The 20,012-nt window shown below is 40.9% G+C and overlaps 1 protein-coding gene across 4 annotated transcripts in view; it reads left to right on the forward strand.

Annotated features, from left to right (window-relative positions):
• The window catches only part of MYO1E (myosin IE), a 238,807-nt gene that overhangs the window by 175,544 nt on the left and 43,251 nt on the right, over positions 1–20,012 (forward strand). For all 4 annotated transcript variants that reach the window (XR_003534996.1, XM_027688412.1, XM_027688411.1 and 1 more), the window contains 3 exons: positions 14,002–14,145; positions 16,880–16,969; positions 17,854–17,948. Coding sequence is in view for 3 of the 4 variants with exons in the window: in XM_027688411.1 (XP_027544212.1) it covers positions 14,002–14,145; positions 16,880–16,969; positions 17,854–17,948 (329 nt within the window). In the remaining variant the exon portion in view is untranslated. The remainder of the gene's footprint in view (positions 1–14,001; positions 14,146–16,879; positions 16,970–17,853; positions 17,949–20,012) is intronic.

Here is a 20,012-nt window from a genome sequence, read left to right on the forward strand (position 1 = left end):
AATATTGGGGCAGTTTTTGGCTCCACAATATAGAAAGATATTGAGCTATTAGAGAGTGTCACGAAGATGGTGAAGGGCCTGGAGGGGCAGCTGAGGGCACTTGGTCTGTTCAGCCTGGTGACCAGGAGACTGAGAGGAGACCTCACTGCAGGTACAACTTCCTCGGGAGGGGAAGAGCAGGGGCAGGCACCGATCCCTGGGGATCAGGGACAGCACCCCAGGGAATGGCCTGAAGCTGTGTCAGAGGAATGTTTAGGTTGGATATTAGAAAAAGATTCTTCACCCAGAGGGTGGTGGGGTGCTGGGACAGGCTCCCCAGGAAAGTGGGCACAGCACCAGCCTGCCAAGGTTCCAGAAGTGTTTAAACAACACTCTCGGGAACATAGTGGGACTCTTGGGGCTGTCCTGTGCAGGGCTGGGAGTTGGACTTTTGTGGATCTCTTCCAAGTCAGGATATCTATGCTGCTGTGGCATCAGCCGGGATTTTTGAGAGTGGGAGTGTGAACTCCAAACCTGTGTTGCTGTATGACCAACCTTAGGGCTTCGAATCCCACCTCGTTTGCTGAAAGGGCTAAAGCATTCCATGCCCTGTGCCTTTATTCCCTTTTCCAGCATATGCTGTAAATCCTGCAGGCAGGATAGCATGTGCCCTCAGGTGACCTCGGGGGGGTGAGTGACCCACCCACCCCTTTTGAGCACCAGTGCTGCACCCAGGAGCACTGTCAGTCACCCAGGAGCACTGTCACCCGGGAGCACTGTCACCCCGGAGCACTGTCCCCCAGGAGGTGACGTGGTTGTGAACTGTGTGCTTTCCCCTGACTTAACTCCTGGTCTACAGCTACTTCTAAATGCTTCACTAGTGAGAGGAAATGTTATGTTTTCAAACCAAACAAGTCTTTCACTAAATTAAATTGAAGTGAAATCAATACACATGTGAAATGTTAGAATGAGATCTTATGGTACTGCATATAAAACTTCATTAGGAAACTATAAAGCTGGGTTATTCACCTACCTATTAAAAAGCCTAACTCGATGAAGCATTCCAGTGCACACAGGCTTTGGGTTACATGTTTCTGCATTTAAATGCAACAGAACCTAAGGGGGGTTGCATTTTGTGTTGCTTGTAAACAAGGTGCAAATTGTACTAAATAACAGTTCCTACTGGTGAGTTCTTTTTTATTTTGAAAAAATCTAAAGCAAAAACCCTGAGGTTTTCGTTAATTAACATAGATAATTCTAATAGCTTTTGTTAAGTGGGTGTATTAACTATGGAATGAGTTTGAAATACTAAAAATTGTATTCCCGATAGCAACATAGCAAAGACTTGCAGGTTGGTTCAGTTGCTGGCAGCCTTTATACCTTGCTTGTTTAAAAAAAAAAAAAGACAAAAATCTGTTTGTGTAAAGAGTTACTCTGGTCTTATTGGACTTGGTCTTGTTGGACTTAGTTTTGTTGATACTCTTTTGTTTATGTTTGCAAAAAGTTACCTCGGAGGATATTTGAAGATCCATTTCTATAAGGAACAAAACAAACTGTCCTTCCTTTCAGTGTGACATATTAGATGGAATCTGTAATATAAGGTTTCTGTAAGTCATCTGAAATGTGCAGACAAGGAGAAAAACTTATGATGTGTGGATTGTGTCCTTTTTTTTTTTTTAATTTATAAAAAGGATAATATCTTTAAAAATGGATAGGCTACCTCCAGGTTGTCTTTCCATGCAGTCCTGCAGACACAAACACTCTTAATGGCCTAGATACTTTCTGCAGAAGCAAGGGGAGAATGGTTTTCTTTTCAACAAAGCTTAACTAGGCGTAAATAAAAGTGGCAGGTTATTACAGATACCTGGATATTTCAGGATTCTTTGTTCTTCTTTAATTGTGTTGTTCATAATTAGAAGAATTTTGGTTTTGAAAGCCTCAATGAGTTTCAATATTTTAGGTGTTGAATAATTCATGCTAAACTTTGTTTACACACTGTTTATGGCCCCAAAGAGCCTCAAGCAACTTATTAGAAAAAGACTTTACCACATCCCTTTATTCAGAATTATTCTCTGGTTAATAACAACATTTAGACACAATGATCTTGGCAAAATCTTAGCTGTGCTTATGTAAAGACTGGTACTCAGCTGAGCTCAGTATTGTGTTGTTGGGGCTGCCCAAATCTAAGTCAGGACTGGGAGCTGCCTGTTGTGAGCCACTCTGGAGGACCCCTGAGCTCTAGTTTACTCACTGCTTTGGAAACCAAAGGTCAGCTGGGACAGGAATGAGTGTTGCTCACAGTTAAAAGGGACAAAACCAGGCAGCTGTGGAGTAGGAGAATAAGCAATTAATCTTGGACAATTTGAAAGAGGAATAAAGCTCTTTGGCCATCTACAATGAAAGCCCTGAAAAGGTACCTGTAGGTTTAGGATTACCCAGATGCTGATAAAACATCTTGAGCCCTTAGCCCTGGGGAAGCCTGTAGAAAGTGTCAATGTTTCTTAAGCAGTTGGTTTTCGGTGTCACTCCTGGAATGCTCCCAACGCTTCTGTTTTCCTTCTGGCTCTTACTTTAACTTGTGGGTCCCTCAGTGTTTCTAGGTCAGGTGTGAGGAAGGCAAAGGAACTAGCATGGAAGGAAACTCTATTGGAAGGATTTGTCGAAGTTCATGACAATCCTGTGCAGAGGAATGGGAAATGAGGTGAAGCTGGGCTCCAGTGGGTACCTGTTCAGGGAATCTCTGCCCATCTGCGTGTGGTGGTGCACAGCTGAGGGCAACACTCCTCCTGACACCCTGGTACAGCCTAAAGTACAGCTGGTACAGCTACAGGCATTGCCTTTGGGTCACATTTTTAGCACACTACTTCAAATTGTATTTCTTTTCATCAAGATGGAGTCAAAGGCAGCATTTATAGCACAGCTGAAAGACTTTGAGCTGCTCCTGTGGTCCTGACGGGGTCATAAGGAGTGTGTTGTTTAGCAAGCTGACACATAAGCTTAGAAGAAACATACTTGAGTGCAAGCTGGTTTTTGAGCCAGAATTTTATTTTTAAAGAAACACAGGTCTTGTCTGTAATACAGAGTGTAAAAAAAGGTAAAGCTTGCCTCTACCAACTTCGGTGTAATGAATTGCAGCAGCCACAAGTGAAAGGATTGTGATCATCTGAGCATCTGGTCGTGTCCAGGTTTTTCAGGGGTAGAAGGAACAAAACAGTATTCACTGAACAGCTGTCTTGTCTGAATCAGATGAAAAGTAATTCAGCTGATTTTAATTTATACTTTATTGTTTTTTTCAGTTTATGTGGGTTTGACTCAGAGGTCAGAATTCAAATGAGCCCAGAAGTTGAAAGCATCACGAGCATTTAGGTTTAATGTGTGTTCATGCCAAAGTCTTCAGCCACAGTTCAGTATCTAAGACTTAAATGTTTTTCTCAATTCCCCTAATTTTGAAACCTTGTGATTTAGCTTGAATTTCACCTGTTCTGGATTTTCATAATGAAGTTTAGCATTTTGCATAAGATATAGAAATGGAAAATTAAAGGGGAAAGAAAATGCAGCATCACACTGCACCACTACAGAGATTCTTTCAAATAAAATTAGGGCATTTATCTGCAGTTGCCTGCAGCAGTTTTCCCTGAAAGCCAACACTTAGCTTTTCACTTGGTTTCCCCTTCAACAAAAATAGTTTGAAACCTATGTATATTTATGATGCTGATGCTGAATTACAAAGTCTAACAGACATTGCAGAATTGTGCAAAAGACCAGATTTCAAAGTTGGTGGTAAAGTTGCAGGTTTTGTGAAACGCAGCTTTTTTGGCATCTCTGCTCAAAGTGTGATGATGCCAATGCAAGATCTGTGAGACTGAACCTAATACATGTCCTGATAGTATCAGCTTCTCATAGCAAATGTGGGAAGAATGGGAGTTTGCAAATAATGTGCTTCTTCACACATCTGGTAAAACCTATAGCTGTGGAGATAGCTGGATGTCCAAATTAGTTTTCATTTACCTTTCTTTCTTAGTAATAGTTTGAATGCTAGATATTAACATTAAGCAGTCTAACATACTAAAAAAAAATTGAGGGGAAATAGCTGCTTCTGTGCTAAAATCTGTCTTTTGTAGACTAATAGGAGCTATCACTTTACCTATTAAGTGAATTTCTGCCCGTAGTTAATAAAAGAAAGATACTGGAGGTGTGGGGATCATATACCTGCACTGGTACAGCCCAGATAACACCCATGGAGGCCCAGTCTGATGGCTCTTGATGGTTACATTAAAAATGTTGGGCCAGACACTTTTCTTACATATTTCAGTTAATAACCATAGTGTTCCACTAGAGTGAAATGAAGTCTCCATATTTCCAATGCATTTCTATCTTTTGGGGATTTCAGCTGCATTGGCAGAATGCAGTGAACTAGTTGGGGGAGAACATGTATATTAATTCGTAGTTTTATTTTATGAGTTATTATGAAAATATGAAAGTCTACAGAGCCAGGATAAAAGCTTAATACAAATTAGAATAAATAATTTGAAGCATGGGATCTGACAGGAAGAAGATATGACAACTGTATGAAATCTTAAGAAGGCTGGGTTATTCAGAAATATGTTCAAAGAACAGCATTCTTCTCCTATTGACTTGGAAGATATTGCAATAAAAGTGAGTGAAGCAAAACTGGCATATTCATTGAATGACAATAGCCTAGTTATTCTATACAACCAAAGTGTTGCATGCTGGTTTTTAGTGTAGTTTCTTCTCAAAGCTGCCCTGGACTGAATAATCAAAGCTGCTTTAAAAAAGTAATGAAATGACAAATATTAACTTTATGAATAATGTGCATGTGGAAGATAACCTGGTTATGGGACTACATCTCTTATGGACAGTCAGTGGGACCTGCTTGCCCTGGCATTGTGTAATTATTGGTTAAAGTAAAAATAAAGCCTTGATAAAGACTGAAGCTGTGACTGAAGTTGTCTCCTGACCGATGTGAATGTACAGCTGGGTTAGGATCTGCTTGAGTCTTCTGCACAGGGAGTGAGATTTGTTGGGCCTGATGCTTCTCCCAAGGTTTTGCTTCCTGTTGTTTTTTGATTAACAGCAGCTTTTCGGGAGTTGATGTGAACTTGCATATTTGGTCCATTGCAAAGATGTGTAACTAATTACTGAGGTGGAATGCTCGAGGAAATTCTTGTTTGTATTTATGTAATAATTAATCAAGGAAACATTTATATCTTTGTATGCTGAAATAATATTAAGGTTGGATTCTTTTAAAGAGTTAAATTAAAGGTTTAATCAACATATCAATTACACTGTCTCCCACAGTGTCTGAATTAAAATCTGATTTTTGCACGAATATCAAAACACGGAAGCTAATAAAGAGCACTGGGGTTGAGCCACCCTCCTGTTACCCCCCAGGTGCCAGCTCTGCTGTAGGTGAGTGAGCACCACTCCCTGAGCCTTTCCCTGCTGCTCTGAGTCAGTGCTGCTGCAGTAAACAGGAGTCCTCCTGGAGGCCTGCAGCTTTTGCTCTTTACTCAGCACTCTGTGAAATTAAAATAAACATGGAAAGCAATTTTTACATCAGAACCTCCCGCACTGTGGAGTTCCTCCTGACGCCCCAAACAAGCTGCTCCAGCCCCTGTCCCCAGCGAGAGGCAGCTGACGTGTGCAAGGGGGATATTGGTGTGTAGGGAGCACTCCTGAGGGAGCAATAAAAGCTCTTCCCTGCACATCCCAGTGCCACAGCTGTCAGTGCCACGGGACTGGGTACCTGGAGCTCTCCTTGTTCAGGTGTTCCCCCCTGAGTACAGTGACCTAGAGAGGAGAGTCTCCAGAGCTCTACATCTGATCACAAACCAACAAGATTATGCAGCTCTTCAATCCAACATGAAAGTAGATATTCTTGAAGCCATCTGATTGGGAAAATCCTATGTAAACCTAACAATGTAAACCTAACAGTGTATCTTGGAATTCTGCAGGCAGGTCTTTGGCAAATAAGCTCTTTATCACAGGCACCACCCTGGTGCACAGAGCAGTGATTGTCTTGTATTGATTGCCCCACTTATCCCAGTTGAAACTATGCATACAGGAGGGCAGGACCCAGTTGGGAAGATCAAAGCAAATATCTCAAAAACTGGTGAACTTTTAAACCGGTGACCACTCTGGTGCCTGGGCTAAGAAATGAGCAGCTGACTGCATGTCTTACTTTTGGTATCAGAACAGTTAAATGTTATAACTCTGAGCAGTTCACTGCACTAATAAAGTTTTGTGGTGTCAGCACAAAGGTGCTTTTTGGTACATGCTGTTGAAAACCCAGTCTTGGCCACAGTTATCTGCCGTGTTGCAGCTTTTGCAGTTTCATCATGCCTGTTGCAATAAAGAGTGTTTTTCTCTAGCCTGAACTGCCACAGGCATGTGACGACATGACACTCTCCACTTATAAAAACTGAGATTTACAGTCCCTCTGGTTTGTAAATAAGTTCAGAAAATGGCTGTCTTTCTACCTAAGAGGAAAAAAATAAAAAACAAACCAAGAAGACACTCAGCTGTAGTTTTTCCAAATTATTTTAAATTTCTGTGTAATTCAGGAGGATGTGATTATTTTGGAAATCAGTCTTTCAATTTTTGTGGAATTGCTACATAATTTTACTCAGCTAGATGAAGCTGTCAGCATAAAAACATCTTGTTTGATATTCTTGGTTAAAAACAGTATTAAAACAAGGTCTATAATCTGCCCAGCCCGTTGTATTCTTACAATCCATTAGCAATTGCTGAGGGCAAACACACTCAACAAAACTGCAGTTGTTAAGTAGTTTATTGAAAAGTGTAACTAAAAAAACCAGCTGTAAGTATTTTTTTAGAGTATAGTATCTTGCTGCTTATAATTAAACATCGAATTGATTATGTAAACATTTGTTGTTGGGAATGAGATCTTTTCAGTCATTTGGAAGTGCCGGTGACATCATTATAAATGGATTTGGTAGATGCAGACACAGTGTATTTGCTGTAGCTGATACTCTTCAGCTACAATGGAGTACTCCCTACATGGTGTTTTAACAGGAGCTGTTTTATTCCCTGGAAATTCTACAAATTCTGTAATGATTTCTACACCTTTTAATACTTGCAAAAATGTGTTGATTTATCCTTTCATCCTTCAGCCCTTACCAATTTAAATACTAAGTAATTCAGAAATACTGTCATGCTCTTAATTTTGCATTCTGCATAGATTAAAAGGAGCAAAATCTGCAGCTAAGGATAAGGCTAAAATAATGATTTTTCTGCTCTATTTTATGGAAATGAGTGGTGTGATGCAGGGAGGCACACGTGGAGAGCCTGGGCTAACCAGCCATGAAGCTGTGTTTGCAGGCTAACTTGAGCTGCAGAATTGATATACCTTTAGTCTGCTGATGGGAACAGCCAGCCCTGAACTGTCCTTGGAGGCTCCAAGAGTCTCAGGTGGCACAGAAAAGGCATTTTCCAATATAACTGTCACAGAGCTGTCAGCCAGGTGTACTGCTGGGGACAGACCTTGGCCTTCAACTCTCAGTTTCATGTCTCAGGAATATCAGTCTGATCAGGAAACAAATATCTTCATTTTACCATGAAACAAAAGGGTCGGTAGGAGGGGGAAAGGAACAGCTGCAGCCTTACAAAGAGGGCAGTGACTGAGCAGAAAGGAATTCACTGGGGTGATTGTGGCCTGTGAACATGGTTTGGTGCTAAAGCCCCAGGTTCCAGAAGCTGGGAGATGGGGCAGGGAAGTGAGTGCTGCCATCAGCTAGAACAGGACAAGGCTGGGATGGCATTTTTGTAATATGCCATTGGTTTTACTTCCTCCCCGAATTTCCACTGGCACCAGTGTGAGCACATACCACAGCACCAAAACACTGCCAGTGCCAGAGCCTGGGCCAGGCATAGCTTCTGAGTCACACTGCTCTCAGATTCCTCCCTCTGCAAAGCAGATGGCCAGCTCCCAGTTGACTTCAGTTTCTTATTTAGTTTCAGGATGATCAAAGAAAATTATTTCCAGTCCGATGCTGTAGGAGAGGCAGTGGCATTTTGTCTGAACTTACCAACTGAGCTTTCAAACTACATTCTTCCATTAAAGACCATAACACTACTACATGTATGATTGCTTAAACCCCTTTGAAACCTGTTTTTAATGGAGAAGAGTGACAGATACAAAATCTTTATTACACGTTAAGGACTGCTACAGCCAAGGTGAAATTGTTGTAATTTTTCTCTTGCATTTCCTTAAATTGCACACACGTACATGGACTAAATGTCGCTATTGAAAGGCCTGTCCATGGTCCACCAGTCACAGGAAATCTTGCTGCTCATGCCACAAGGAACAAGTCAAACCTAGAACAGCTCAGTAATTCAAGTAAGACAGTTAATGTCTAAGAGCAAATCAACCATATTAGGGAGTTAACAGTATTGCATTTCCTTAGGAAAATTATTTCTTGGAACATCAGGACACAGTCACCCAAAAAGCTGTGGGATAAGCAGATCTGAATTTACAGTTCATTAACTACTTCCTGCTGTCTGCCCACGGGCTCTGTAAGTTGTGTCAGAATCTCAGGCACGTTACTGTGATCTGCTCTTGAGCTCATTCCTGTCCTTATTTTGGTCTCTCAAGTAGCGATGCTTTTTTAAAAAGAATCATTCAAAACTTTTAGTGAAGGTTAATACTGATGCACTACATGAGCCTCACAGTCAAACACTGCAGTAACTCTCATTTTGGTAATGTTCTGGTATTTATCTTCCAAGAATGCCAGTGTGATTTCTGACTCCTGACAATGTCCACACCCTGCACACCTCTCCCTTTCCCATAACTTGTGTTGTGTTACGAGCCATCATTTGCTATTCAGGTGAGCAGACTCTGGTTTCTCTCTGCTCATCCCTGCCCTGGCTGTGCTGGTGCAGGAGGTGATGGTGAGGAGCTGCCCTGGGGCTGAGCCCTGCTGGAGCAGGAGCTGTGCAGAGCAGGAGAGCTGGGATCTCCAACAGCCTGGGACCAGCTCTGGAGTCAGTTCTTCAAGTCACATGGGCTGAATCCACCCCTATATGAGGGCAAAAAGTGAGAACTGATGGCCTTTCCCTCCAGAAATCTTTTTCGTAGTATTTTATTTCCCTAGCTGTGTTTTTTTGGATGTTAACCTTCTAGTAGTTTCTATTCCTTAATGCAGTATTTGTATTTTTAGTTCTCTTTATGAGATGTATGTCCTGCTACTAGGTGCTCAATATTTTTGCTTTACTGTTCCCTCAGATCTTCAAGCACTGATTTTTGCTTCCCTTAATGTTTCCCTCATGTTAAATTTAAATATATGGCCTTTTATCTTTGTCCATCTCGCTGCTTCTGCTGTCTTCCTTTAATTTCCTTTCTGAAATATGGTCACATCATTGCAACCAATATCTATTTTTTCCAACATAAGATATACAAGAGCTGTTTCAGAGCATTTTTGTCCACTGTGGCTCCTCTGTTTTGATTAACCCACTCGAGGACCAAGATAAGTATTTTTGCTATAGTCTCTACTGAGAACAGCAGACCCTTTCACTTTGTAGAAACATGTGAAAGATTCCTCTAAGTGGATTATAAAAGTTTGCTGGTTTTGATAGATGATATCACTGCAAAAAGTTGTGGGTTTGTTTTCTTGTCAGCTGGAAAAACTGATACGAATTCTGTATGTGTGGGACTGGCGATGGGCCTGCATTGGTAGAAGCATTGGTGTCAGAGTAAATGGTGTGCAGCATTTCAGTTTGGGACATCTTTAGTTAAGATAACGTGTGTGTCTCATTTAGTATTGTATTCATAACACTGATGTGAGTAGATAGATTTTGTGCAATAGTACTGCCTTTGCTAAAAAGGGAAAGAAAGGGTCGTGCTTGTGATCATTTGACACTCGTACTCCCTCGTGGAGGCTGAGAATCCCTTCTGCACTGTGATGGGAGATTGATGTTTGCTACTGAAAAAAGCCTGTCAGAGATTCAGAGTGGCAGTTCTTCCCTTTGTGGGAATGGAGAGTGGTTATTGATGGGTGTGTAGGTTGTAGCCTGAGTTCTGATGGAGAAAGAGCCTCGTTTCTCTTTCTCAGGGGCAGAATATCCAGTCTCTTCCGATCCCTTGTTTTTAGTGCTTTATTTTTGGACGTACTATTTTTAAACAGCTTGAAATACAAAAATATTTGCTTTTTTTTCCAGTTAAAAGAAAACCCCGTTGTGACACAGCATGACTCAATCTTTTTATAGCCACATCAAATACGTGTTGCTTAGGATAATGTAAAAATATAAAAACAATAATAAAGGCAAAAATGAGAAGCCAGCAATTGCTACGATAACACAAGGTAGAGGACAGCAAAAAGAAATTCTGTAAATAAATGTCTTATTAATATTTATTATTCCAAACAAAACAATTATATGCTTTAACCATATTATACTGCCAGTACCAAAAGTAGTACAGAAAGTATAGACAGTATTTAGTACATAGAATTTAATTTGCATCCCCCCTCTCGGTGTTAATATAGCAATTGTCTTAATCTCTTAACAAGTGTGTGTTAAGGGAGATGTGTGATGTGAGAATGGAGTCAGTTTTTTGGGTTCCTTGGAGCCTTGTTTTGATGCTGAGGTGTTGAGGACAGTGCTGCCTGATGTGCAGCCAGGTGGGAATGGTGTCTGTGCTCCTGGAGCACGAGGCTCTGGAACAGTAGGCTCCGAGCTCACAGGGTCGTCTTGTGACTCATAAATATTATTCTTGTCAGTGCAAAGCAGATCTGATTTTGCGCCTAAAACAGCAACCAAATGAATAACAACAGCTGACAGCAATGTGGTACACGCCTTTAATTCCAGCTTTGCCACTCCAGCCTCCACTCCCTGGGCAGCATCAGGCGCTGGGCTGGAAGCTCAGAGAGAGCCTGAGGGAGGCCTGGCAGCCAGGTTGTTCAGCACTCGTGTTTCCACTTCTGTGGCTTTTAGCAGCCTGTTGAGATGTGTTTTTGTTTTGGGGTTGGAGGTTTTTTTGTGTGTTTTTCTTACTCTGCCAAGCTCATCTTTTTCCAGCTGCTTAGGCATTGTGTTAGTGCTGACACAAAGACTTTTATTTGCTTATTTATTGTACAGTGAGATCACATCTTTCACTGAGAAAACCTGAGGGAAGCCAAGTTGGTGTTTGCTGACATCTGACCTGCACAGCTTGGCCAGGGCTGGACCCTGGGGTCTGTTTGCCCAGGTCTGACCAAGCCCCAGGGAGCTCTGTTTGAGTCACAAGGTCCTCTCTGGGGACCATCCCTGCCAACCCTTGATCTGCTGGCTCTGAAGTGCCTGCTGAGAACTGGGATTTTGGAAGGAAGGACCTGAGGAGTCCAGGAGACCTGGCCTGTCTCTGGAGGATCCCTCTGAAGAGGAGTGGAGGGAAGAGTGTGTTGTGTGATGGGCAGCAGGGGACAATTAGCTGAGTGAATTAGTCTGAGTGCTCCCTGCAAAGCAGGTTCCTGTTAAAGTGGACACCGGGTAATTAGCTTAGGTGTAAATTGTCTCCAGATTAGAGTACTGCATTTTTATCTGGATGGTAGAAAGCTCTTTTTAAAATAAAACTTAAATTCTCAAGAAATACTCAATAAGAACAAATCGTTAGTGTTTGCAACGTGGACAGTTGAAAAGCATGGTAATTTTGAAGTATATATCCTTGACCTTCGGCAGATGTGCAGCCTGGAGAAAGATGAAGAGTTGCTTTTACAACTGCTACGATGTGGAGTTTTTTCAGATGATTGATGTCAGGAAGACATTATTTTTATTCCCAAACTATATAAAAACCAGTTAGTTGTTAGCTGGACATGGTTATAGTACTGTTTGGAAGTGACTGCAGTTGATAAATTCAGGTTAGACTCTGTAGCCATTGCTCATGCTTGGAAGGGCAAGAGCTTTGTAGTGGGGGTGTCCTGTAGAAAGAGCTCTCCCTGTTTGGTTGCCCAGCCCAGGGAGGTGATGGTCATTGCCCATCCTGCTGGGGTTGGCTTCCTGGGCAAGGGAGAGTGAGAGCAAAACCCAACCATGGCTGGGTAGGCACTGCTAAAGCTGGAGCTCATTTCTAGATCCTAGAGAGTAATCTGACAATAATCTGGTGATGATTTGCTGATTCTCTGCGTGTTTGCATGTTAGGCCATGTTTTGAGAGTAAAAGGGTAATTCCAAACTACTGATAGAAGCTGCCATTTAGATTGTGTTACAGTATTAATGTGAACTACTTGGTGCCACCACTTTCAGCTGTCTTCCCTGCTGTTGCTTTCTTGGATATTTAGGCTACTGCCTCTTTATTAAATCTGTCTGTGCTGTTTGCCATGGCCTGTGGTCCTGTAGCACTCAGATTTGATCACAGCTGCCCATCAGAGCAGGGCAGAGCTGCTGTCAGGGGAGCTGGGCTGCCCTGGCACTGCCCCTCCTGCTCCTGTGCTGACTCACTGTGCTTTTGGGAAAGAGCCCTTTGGCCTGGTCGTGTGTGTGGATTAATCCCAGTCAACAACAGTCTCTGACTTGTATAAAGCTCCTGTTCTGCAGACAGTGTGCACATTTTCCATATATCCCATGGCTTTGCAACCTTTGTCCTCTTCTCATTGAGCTCACTGGGTCTGATGCCACAGCTTCCAGCGGGAAGCTTGATGGTTTTTCCAGTCTCATTTCTCATACATTTTCTGTAGCTTACTCTATTATTACTCTATAGGTTTGTGAACTATGTAATTATCCATATTAATTTTGATACTGGACCTTTTTGTCCATCCTGCCAGTTCCTTTTTCCAAGTGCAGTATCACGAGTAGCTGACGAGTGCACTGAAGGAAATTATGCTTCTCTGTTGGACTTCTGTTTTCACCAATAACCAGACCTTCAACTTATTTAATCTGTAAAATTATGCATTCTTTTATTCTGCAAAATACATTATAATAATTAATTGCTTGTGTTCTGGCGAATATGACTCGATCCCATGTAATGTACACCAGAGCAGTGTAGCTAAATCACATTGTTAGAAATTGTGGTATTTAAGAATGAGGGGAATTCCCAGAGTTGGCATTTTGTTGGCCACATCTTCCTTGACAACACACTCCATAGCTTCTCAGTGTAAGATGTGCTAATTCCAGCATCACTAATTTCAGTATTGTGTAAACAAAAATTAAAGTAGAAAAAGGCAAGAGATCAGAACTCCATTAGCATTGTCTGCCAGGCTCCAGAAAGCAGGTTTGGGTTTGGAGAGGAGATATACAGCTGAATTAACAGCCTTCATGTTGATTTAAATTTGTTTGTGGGTGTATCCATAGAACCAAACTACTGTTCAAATCAGCTGGAAAAAAACAGATTTTCATTTCAAGTGGTACAGCAAGAAATGTCACAAGTTTTCAGCAGCATCCTGAAATAGTAGTCCCTGTGTGTGGGGAGAGAATATGTATTTAGATGTCAGTTAAGCCTGGTGACTAACAGATCAAAAGGGGCTGGGAAGACACGCAGCCGACAGGCTGTGGTACAGCATTTGCAGAACATCCCTGAACACTCAATGCAGCAGGCTCCCAAATCCCATCTGAGTAACAGCATGTGTGCAGGTTTGACTTAAGAGACTGTAAAGGGAGAAGAATTCACTGTGGTGGTGGTGGTAATTATCCTCACTGCTAATAGTTGCACTGTGGGAGTGTAATTTTTTGCATCCTTAGCTTCAAATAACTGCATCTCAGTTGGAATAATTGGGGTTTTTTTTCTGCTGGATTTAAAAAAAGTCTGCCATCTGAAATCCATTCTGTGTGCAGACAGTCACAAAACCCCATGGAATTACCTTCTTGTTTTGGAGGGCACTGCAGTTCTTTAACAGTTCAGAGGCAAGTCAGTTGGCATCATTTATGTATGCTTTTATGGATTGCCTGGATCAAGGAATAGAATTCAATGCAAGAAAAATATTTGGGAATTTGGGAATTTGACTAATGTTTTTTTCAGTTACTGAATGCTGATGAGAAATGTAGTAACCTTTGTGATGCTGGTTGTGCTTCCCTGCAGGGCAGCAAAGGACACTACAGGTACCACTGGCAGAGCCACAATGTCAAGCAGAGTGGAGTGGATGACATGGTCCTGCTTTCCAAAATCACTGAGGATTCCATAGTGGAGAACCTAAAGAAACGCTACATGGATGATTATATTTTTGTATCCTTTGTTGGTTTTGGTGGGGCCAATGTGACACTAATGATATGTATGTATTCTACTTAAGCAGATTACTCAAAGATGCTGAACGTTTTATGTGGCAGTTCACCTGAGATAACACAAAATGCTTTGTAAACTGAGCTAATTATGATGGTTGAAAATAAGATCACAAAAATGATTTTAAGGTATTCTTTTTGATATTTGAATTTTGTTCTTGTCAACATTGAAGATAGGCCTGTACCTTCATATATTTTTATATATATATGTATATATAAAAATATATATTTATATATGCACATGACCCCTGAAGCCTACACCAGTAATCCTACTTCTAAGAGCAAGAATTAATAGGTTTAAGGTGTATATACATTTCTTGATATCATGTTATCTTCTATAGCTCCAAAATTCTAATGCTTTCAAAATAGCATTTCTTCTATGACATAACCCCATTTACAACTTAATCTGGAAGTGTTAATACTGTGAATCTGTTAATATTGCTGATGGAAACAGGTGAACATGTAAATTTACATCTGTAAATCTTCAGTGTTCTCACCTAAATTCTTTTTTCTGTGATTAAGGAAAATGTGAAAGATTTAAATACCTGACCATATAACCTAACAAGGAAAACAGACTTCAGCACCCAAGGTTTGCCTTGCAAAAAAAAATTCATATGAAACCAATTCCTTGAGATAAGAATAGCCTCTGTTTCCTTTTCAGCTTTCACAGTGTAACATGAGCTGCAGTAATTGATAAACACTAGTCAATGATTATGGACTAGAAAGTTCTACTGTTACTTCTCCTGCTGTAGTCTGGTTTTCATACTTACTAGTTGTGTCCGGGGAATAGTTTCCTTGATGAGTTTAACATTTTTTAGCAGAAAGGGAAGGAAATGTAGCATCTTAGCATCTCCTGGCTTCTTTCATATGTTCAGATGGTCAGAGGCTACCTAGCAGCACAATTTAGCAAGGACTGATAAAGGAGAATTTATGTTGCAGTTGTGTTGACATTTCCATCCCAAACTGCAGAGGTTTGTAAAATGTGTGTGGACATGGGTTCGGATCCTCTGGGTAATGAAGTACCACACTGTTATTAAATTTACCTTATAGAAACATGATGAAGCTGCACAGTGTTTGCCAAACTGTAGTATTGGGACAAGCTATAGAATTCTTCCTATTAGCAACAGGGGTGCTTTTGTCCTCATGGAATGCTGCATCTTCCATGCAGTGCATCCACAAAGGCTTCCATTCTCTGTGCTGAAGAAATGGGTTTGTGCTTTTTTCTTATGAAAATAGATTGACACGAAGGTGATCTTTCACTGAAGCAGGAATAAGTATGTTTTCCAAGGGGCCTTGTGGTCACACAGAGGGATCAGGGTTGTCCCTCGTGTAGGGAGAAAGGCTCCTTTTGCAGTTCTGCGAAGGCTCTTCGTTGTAAATGAAGATCATCTCTTGAATATTTCGGTTGTTTGTGTGTCCGCCCATGAATGAACATTTCTCAGTGCTGCATTGCACAGAGATGACCGAATCACCCCAGAAAATGCTGGCATTGTTTACCAACAGAAACCCGTCACTTTGGGTGTTTATACTGACTCAATGAGTAATTGATTTGTTATATTCGAGGCCCAGATGTTGTCACTCCTTTTGAATTAAATTAAAAATGTATGAAGAAAGCATTTCAATTTAGTATTACAGAACATTGAGTTATGCTGCTTCTCCAGCACATCACCTGTTGTGCTGTGGCACCACAATAATAGATTCTTAGATAGCAGGATAAATGTGTTAATTTTATTACTTTTGTAAAGCTTAGATAGCAAGTTTGCCTATGAGCAATTCCAGATTGTTAAATGAAACCTGCACTACAACATTCTGGGCTCACTGGTGTGGGTACACTGCTAACTCCCAACTCAGGGAACATGATCCTGGCACTGCTTTACGTGCCTGGGAAGTACCATCAGTTGCTTCCTATATGTGCACTACAACTCCAGAGGTTGCAGAGGTTTCTAAAGTATCTAAAGTTTCTAAAGTTCCAGAGGTTTCTAAAGCATTTTGTAAATACAGAGACCTGTAACTGAATGCAGAATAGTGAAATACCATATTGAAAATGTTGCCAAAAAGCTAATAATAGTTAGAAACTTAAGTGCCTGTGAATGGGGCAGCCTGCAGGAGAGAACTGCTGAGGACTTGTAATAGTTACACTCATAAAATAACACCCCACACTGAATTACCTCATTCCCTGAGCTCCCCCACAGCACGGGCAGCTGAGTAATTGTCTGATTTAGCTCAGCAGTGGCCCTTTCCCCCCGACTGTGCTTGCTCAGCACTGTGTCTGTGAGATCACACTGTGTCACTGCACTAAATTCTGCAAAGGTCAAACTAATATTTTCTACTACTTACAATGCAACCTTCTCAGTTACAAAGTTTTAGTTACTCAGTTTAAATATGCCATTTCCTTTCTGTATTTTTATTCAAGTCATGTTTGGGTCTTCAATACATGTTTCTGTGCTTAGCTTGTCCTAAAATAAATATTTTGATAATATAAAAATATGCCATTGAATTACATGTTTATGTTCTTGTAAGCCTGCTAATTTGGTTTTTATTAACAATTGTTGTAAGCTGTGGAGTTTTTTACTATTATTTGAAGCTGTGCTGTATTATGTAATAGGTGGTAAAGATATTTTGTCACTAGCAGTAAGATAATACTTTATGAAACCAGTTACCTTAACTTCTTCTGAATGCAGACATATATTGGCTCTGTTTTAATCTCCGTGAATCCTTTCAAGCAAATGCCATACTTTGGGGAAAAGGAAATTGAAATGTACCAAGGAGCAGTAAGTAAAGCAGTATAAAATGTAGTGCAGTATTCAGGGACTTGGAAATACTATTCTACACAGTTTAAGACTTGGAAACATTTGTTTCTGGGGTTTGGTAGCATTGGGAGAACTTGGCAGATATCCATTACTATATCCCGAGTCTTCAAAGTGAACTCCCTGGCACATAAGATTAGTATTTCAAGAAAATCCTTGTATTGATCAGCTCTAATCCATATCAGGTATCTCTCCTTGACATGTCCCTGCTCTTGCAGAGGCAGTTTTTAAGCCCTCATAAGCCCAAAGTGTGGTGCAGGATGCAGAATGGCCATTAGTGGATTTGGAGACCATCCCTTGACAGCTCTCAGGAACAAGAAAGAGCTTGAGATGCTAAAATTAGATGCCACTTTTGAAAATACAGTTTGAAGGGCAAGTCAGCACAAGAACATCAGGGAACTTAAAATGGAGTTGCCTGCCCTGCTGGAGTTGGGCATGTCCATGGATGGGGGAAACTGGTTTGAATGGGCTGGAAATGGGACACCCAGCACCAGGCTCTGGGTTCTGGTCCAGGCAGAAGATTGTCAGCACTGGTGGAATAGGCTTCAATTATGGGAGTTTCTCTTGGACAAGTAATATATTTCCAGCACGGGCCATTTTTAGAACAGGATGTTTACAATAGTTTAGGAGAAAATTATGGATGAGAGAAAGATCACTAACAAAGCCCAGAGACTTTGGTTTGTTTTTATTAAATGTACAAAAAATTCCTGGAGAAAATTCAGTACAAAGTGGGATTCAGAATTGTTTTTCCAGGAAAATAATTCTTCCAGTTTAAATAGAAATTTGTTTTGCCTTTTCTGCATTGTTTAATGCTGTGTTGAAAAATTATTCCCTATTTTCCCTCCTAGGCACAGTATGAAAACCCACCACATATTTATGCTCTTGCAGACAGCATGTACAGAAACATGATCATTGACAGAGAAAATCAGTGTGTCATTATTAGGTAAGAAAAAGATCTGTAAAAAACATTTTATCGTTTTCTTTTGGTGTTTTGATGTCAAGAAGCAGAAAAGTTTATTATATCATTAAAAATTTTGTGTCTGTGTTCATTTTTTGGGATTTTCTAGGGTAGCCAAGTACTTTCTGACTCTCCTTTTTGTTTTCCAGTAAAATCCTGATGATAGTTTAACCACAAGAAATCTCTTACTCACATAGTCCAATGCCAAAAGTGCAATAGCTTGAATGACTGCATGAGAGAGATGGATTAACAACTGCAGCAGCCACAGATACTGTTAAATCCAGCAATCCCACATGGACTGCATTTACCATGGTCTTTTGTTCCTTTTGGAATTTTGCTTGTGTTCAGTCAGAGACAAAAGGAGGAGAGAGATACTGGAAAATTAATTTTGTCTTCACTGTTAATCTATTTTAATTATTAGGCTGAGGGAATTCACTGCAGAATTATTACCCAACTTCTGTTAATGACAGGCATTATTTAAGTGACAATCAAAGTCAATTTTTGGGACCAGAGTTACGCTTTGTTCTCATCTGTGGGTTTTATGGATGGTGCATGATAAATGTGTGGAGAGCAAGAAGTGCAGGATGCCTGAGCTGGTGCAATGTGCCTCTCCTGACTGCCCTTCCTGCACGGGGGGTTCTGGGGTTCACTGTGGAACCCCTGGGGATGCTCTTCACCTGCAGCTTTGCTCCCAGGGCAGGTGGTGGGTGCCAGGGGCTGTGCAGTGATGTGACACGGGGTGTAACCCGGGTGGGAAGCATTTGCAGCACTGAGCTCTGTTCCTCTGAGGCCCCTCTGGGCCCTGGCTGCAGCACGGTGCCACAGGAAACAAAGAGCCCAGAGCTCTCATTCCTGTCACTGAACTGTTCCCTGAGCTAAGTCCTTGTCTTTGGAAAACTGTTCCTGTGCTGAAGTTTACTCGTCACGTGTAGTCAAATTGAGACCTGTTAGGAATGGATAAATTTGGAATTTACTTTGCCTTTTGTACAAAGCAACAATCCCAGAGACCGAGATGTTTCACAAGAGGATAAATTTTAAGAGAAGGCCTTTGAACTGTAGTGAATTGTGATTAAAAACCGTATTTTTTGATCCTGTGCTATTAGCAGCCCTTAAAGTGCCGTGAATGCAGAATCACATTTTCAGAGAGCTGAGATACAGCTCTGAGATACAGACTCACAGTTTTAATTTCACGTGAGAATTCTCATGCTTGAATGATGGGTGATGTGCTCTTTGGAACATGCATTTTGTATGTGCAGAGTGAAATCTCTCTCAGTGTGTGCACAGCCTATTCAAAATCTGCAGGAGTTAATTGGAACCTACTGGGAAACTGAACCCAGAAAAATCATGTTGGCCAGGGACATTTCAAAAAGGTTTTTTTTCCTTTATACACATTTATTTTTCCTTTGATTATTCTTACTACAAACACTGTAAAAACTGCTGACTAGACTTACAGGTAGTTTTTGTAATGGTATTTGATCTTTTAGGACACTTAAAAATTATTTTTATGAAATCAAGTAACTCGTCTGTTCACAAAATTGATTTTGCTTGGTCAATATTTTAATAATTTGGACCATGTTTGATTTAAACTGTTTAGATGCATCCTACATTTTCTGATTTAATGTCAGCACTATTTCTATCGACTAGAGCTGGCTTAAAAATGAAGTTTGTTGAAGTTTGTGATTTGTTGCTACGTTGTTTTATTGTGTAGATCAGAAGGCACTGAAATTGCTGGCAGAGCAGGAGCTCCCAAGTTGCAGCAGCTCTTGAGTGAAACGGATGTTCTAGTTGGTTTTTTGTCTACTACCACTCCATTGGTTTCTCTTAAGAGCTGCCAGGGGCTTTACTGCTTCTTCCCCTACACTGGTGATTCTCAGAAAATTGAGATTCAGTTCTGTCTGTCGTGCGTTCCACAGCATCCTGCTGAGCCTGAGCAGTTCAAATGAGCCTTGGCACTTCACTGAAATGTCGGTTTTGCTGTAAAAATTTCTCCAGTGGAAGATGAGTGATGATAACAATATGGTTATTAGGAGGTGCTGTTTGCTTCTCTAC

Source organism: Neopelma chrysocephalum, unplaced genomic scaffold, assembly GCF_003984885.1.
Source record: "Neopelma chrysocephalum unplaced genomic scaffold, ASM398488v2 Primary Assembly neopelma1_75, whole genome shotgun sequence".
Classification (NCBI taxonomy): domain Eukaryota; kingdom Metazoa; phylum Chordata; class Aves; order Passeriformes; family Pipridae; genus Neopelma; species Neopelma chrysocephalum.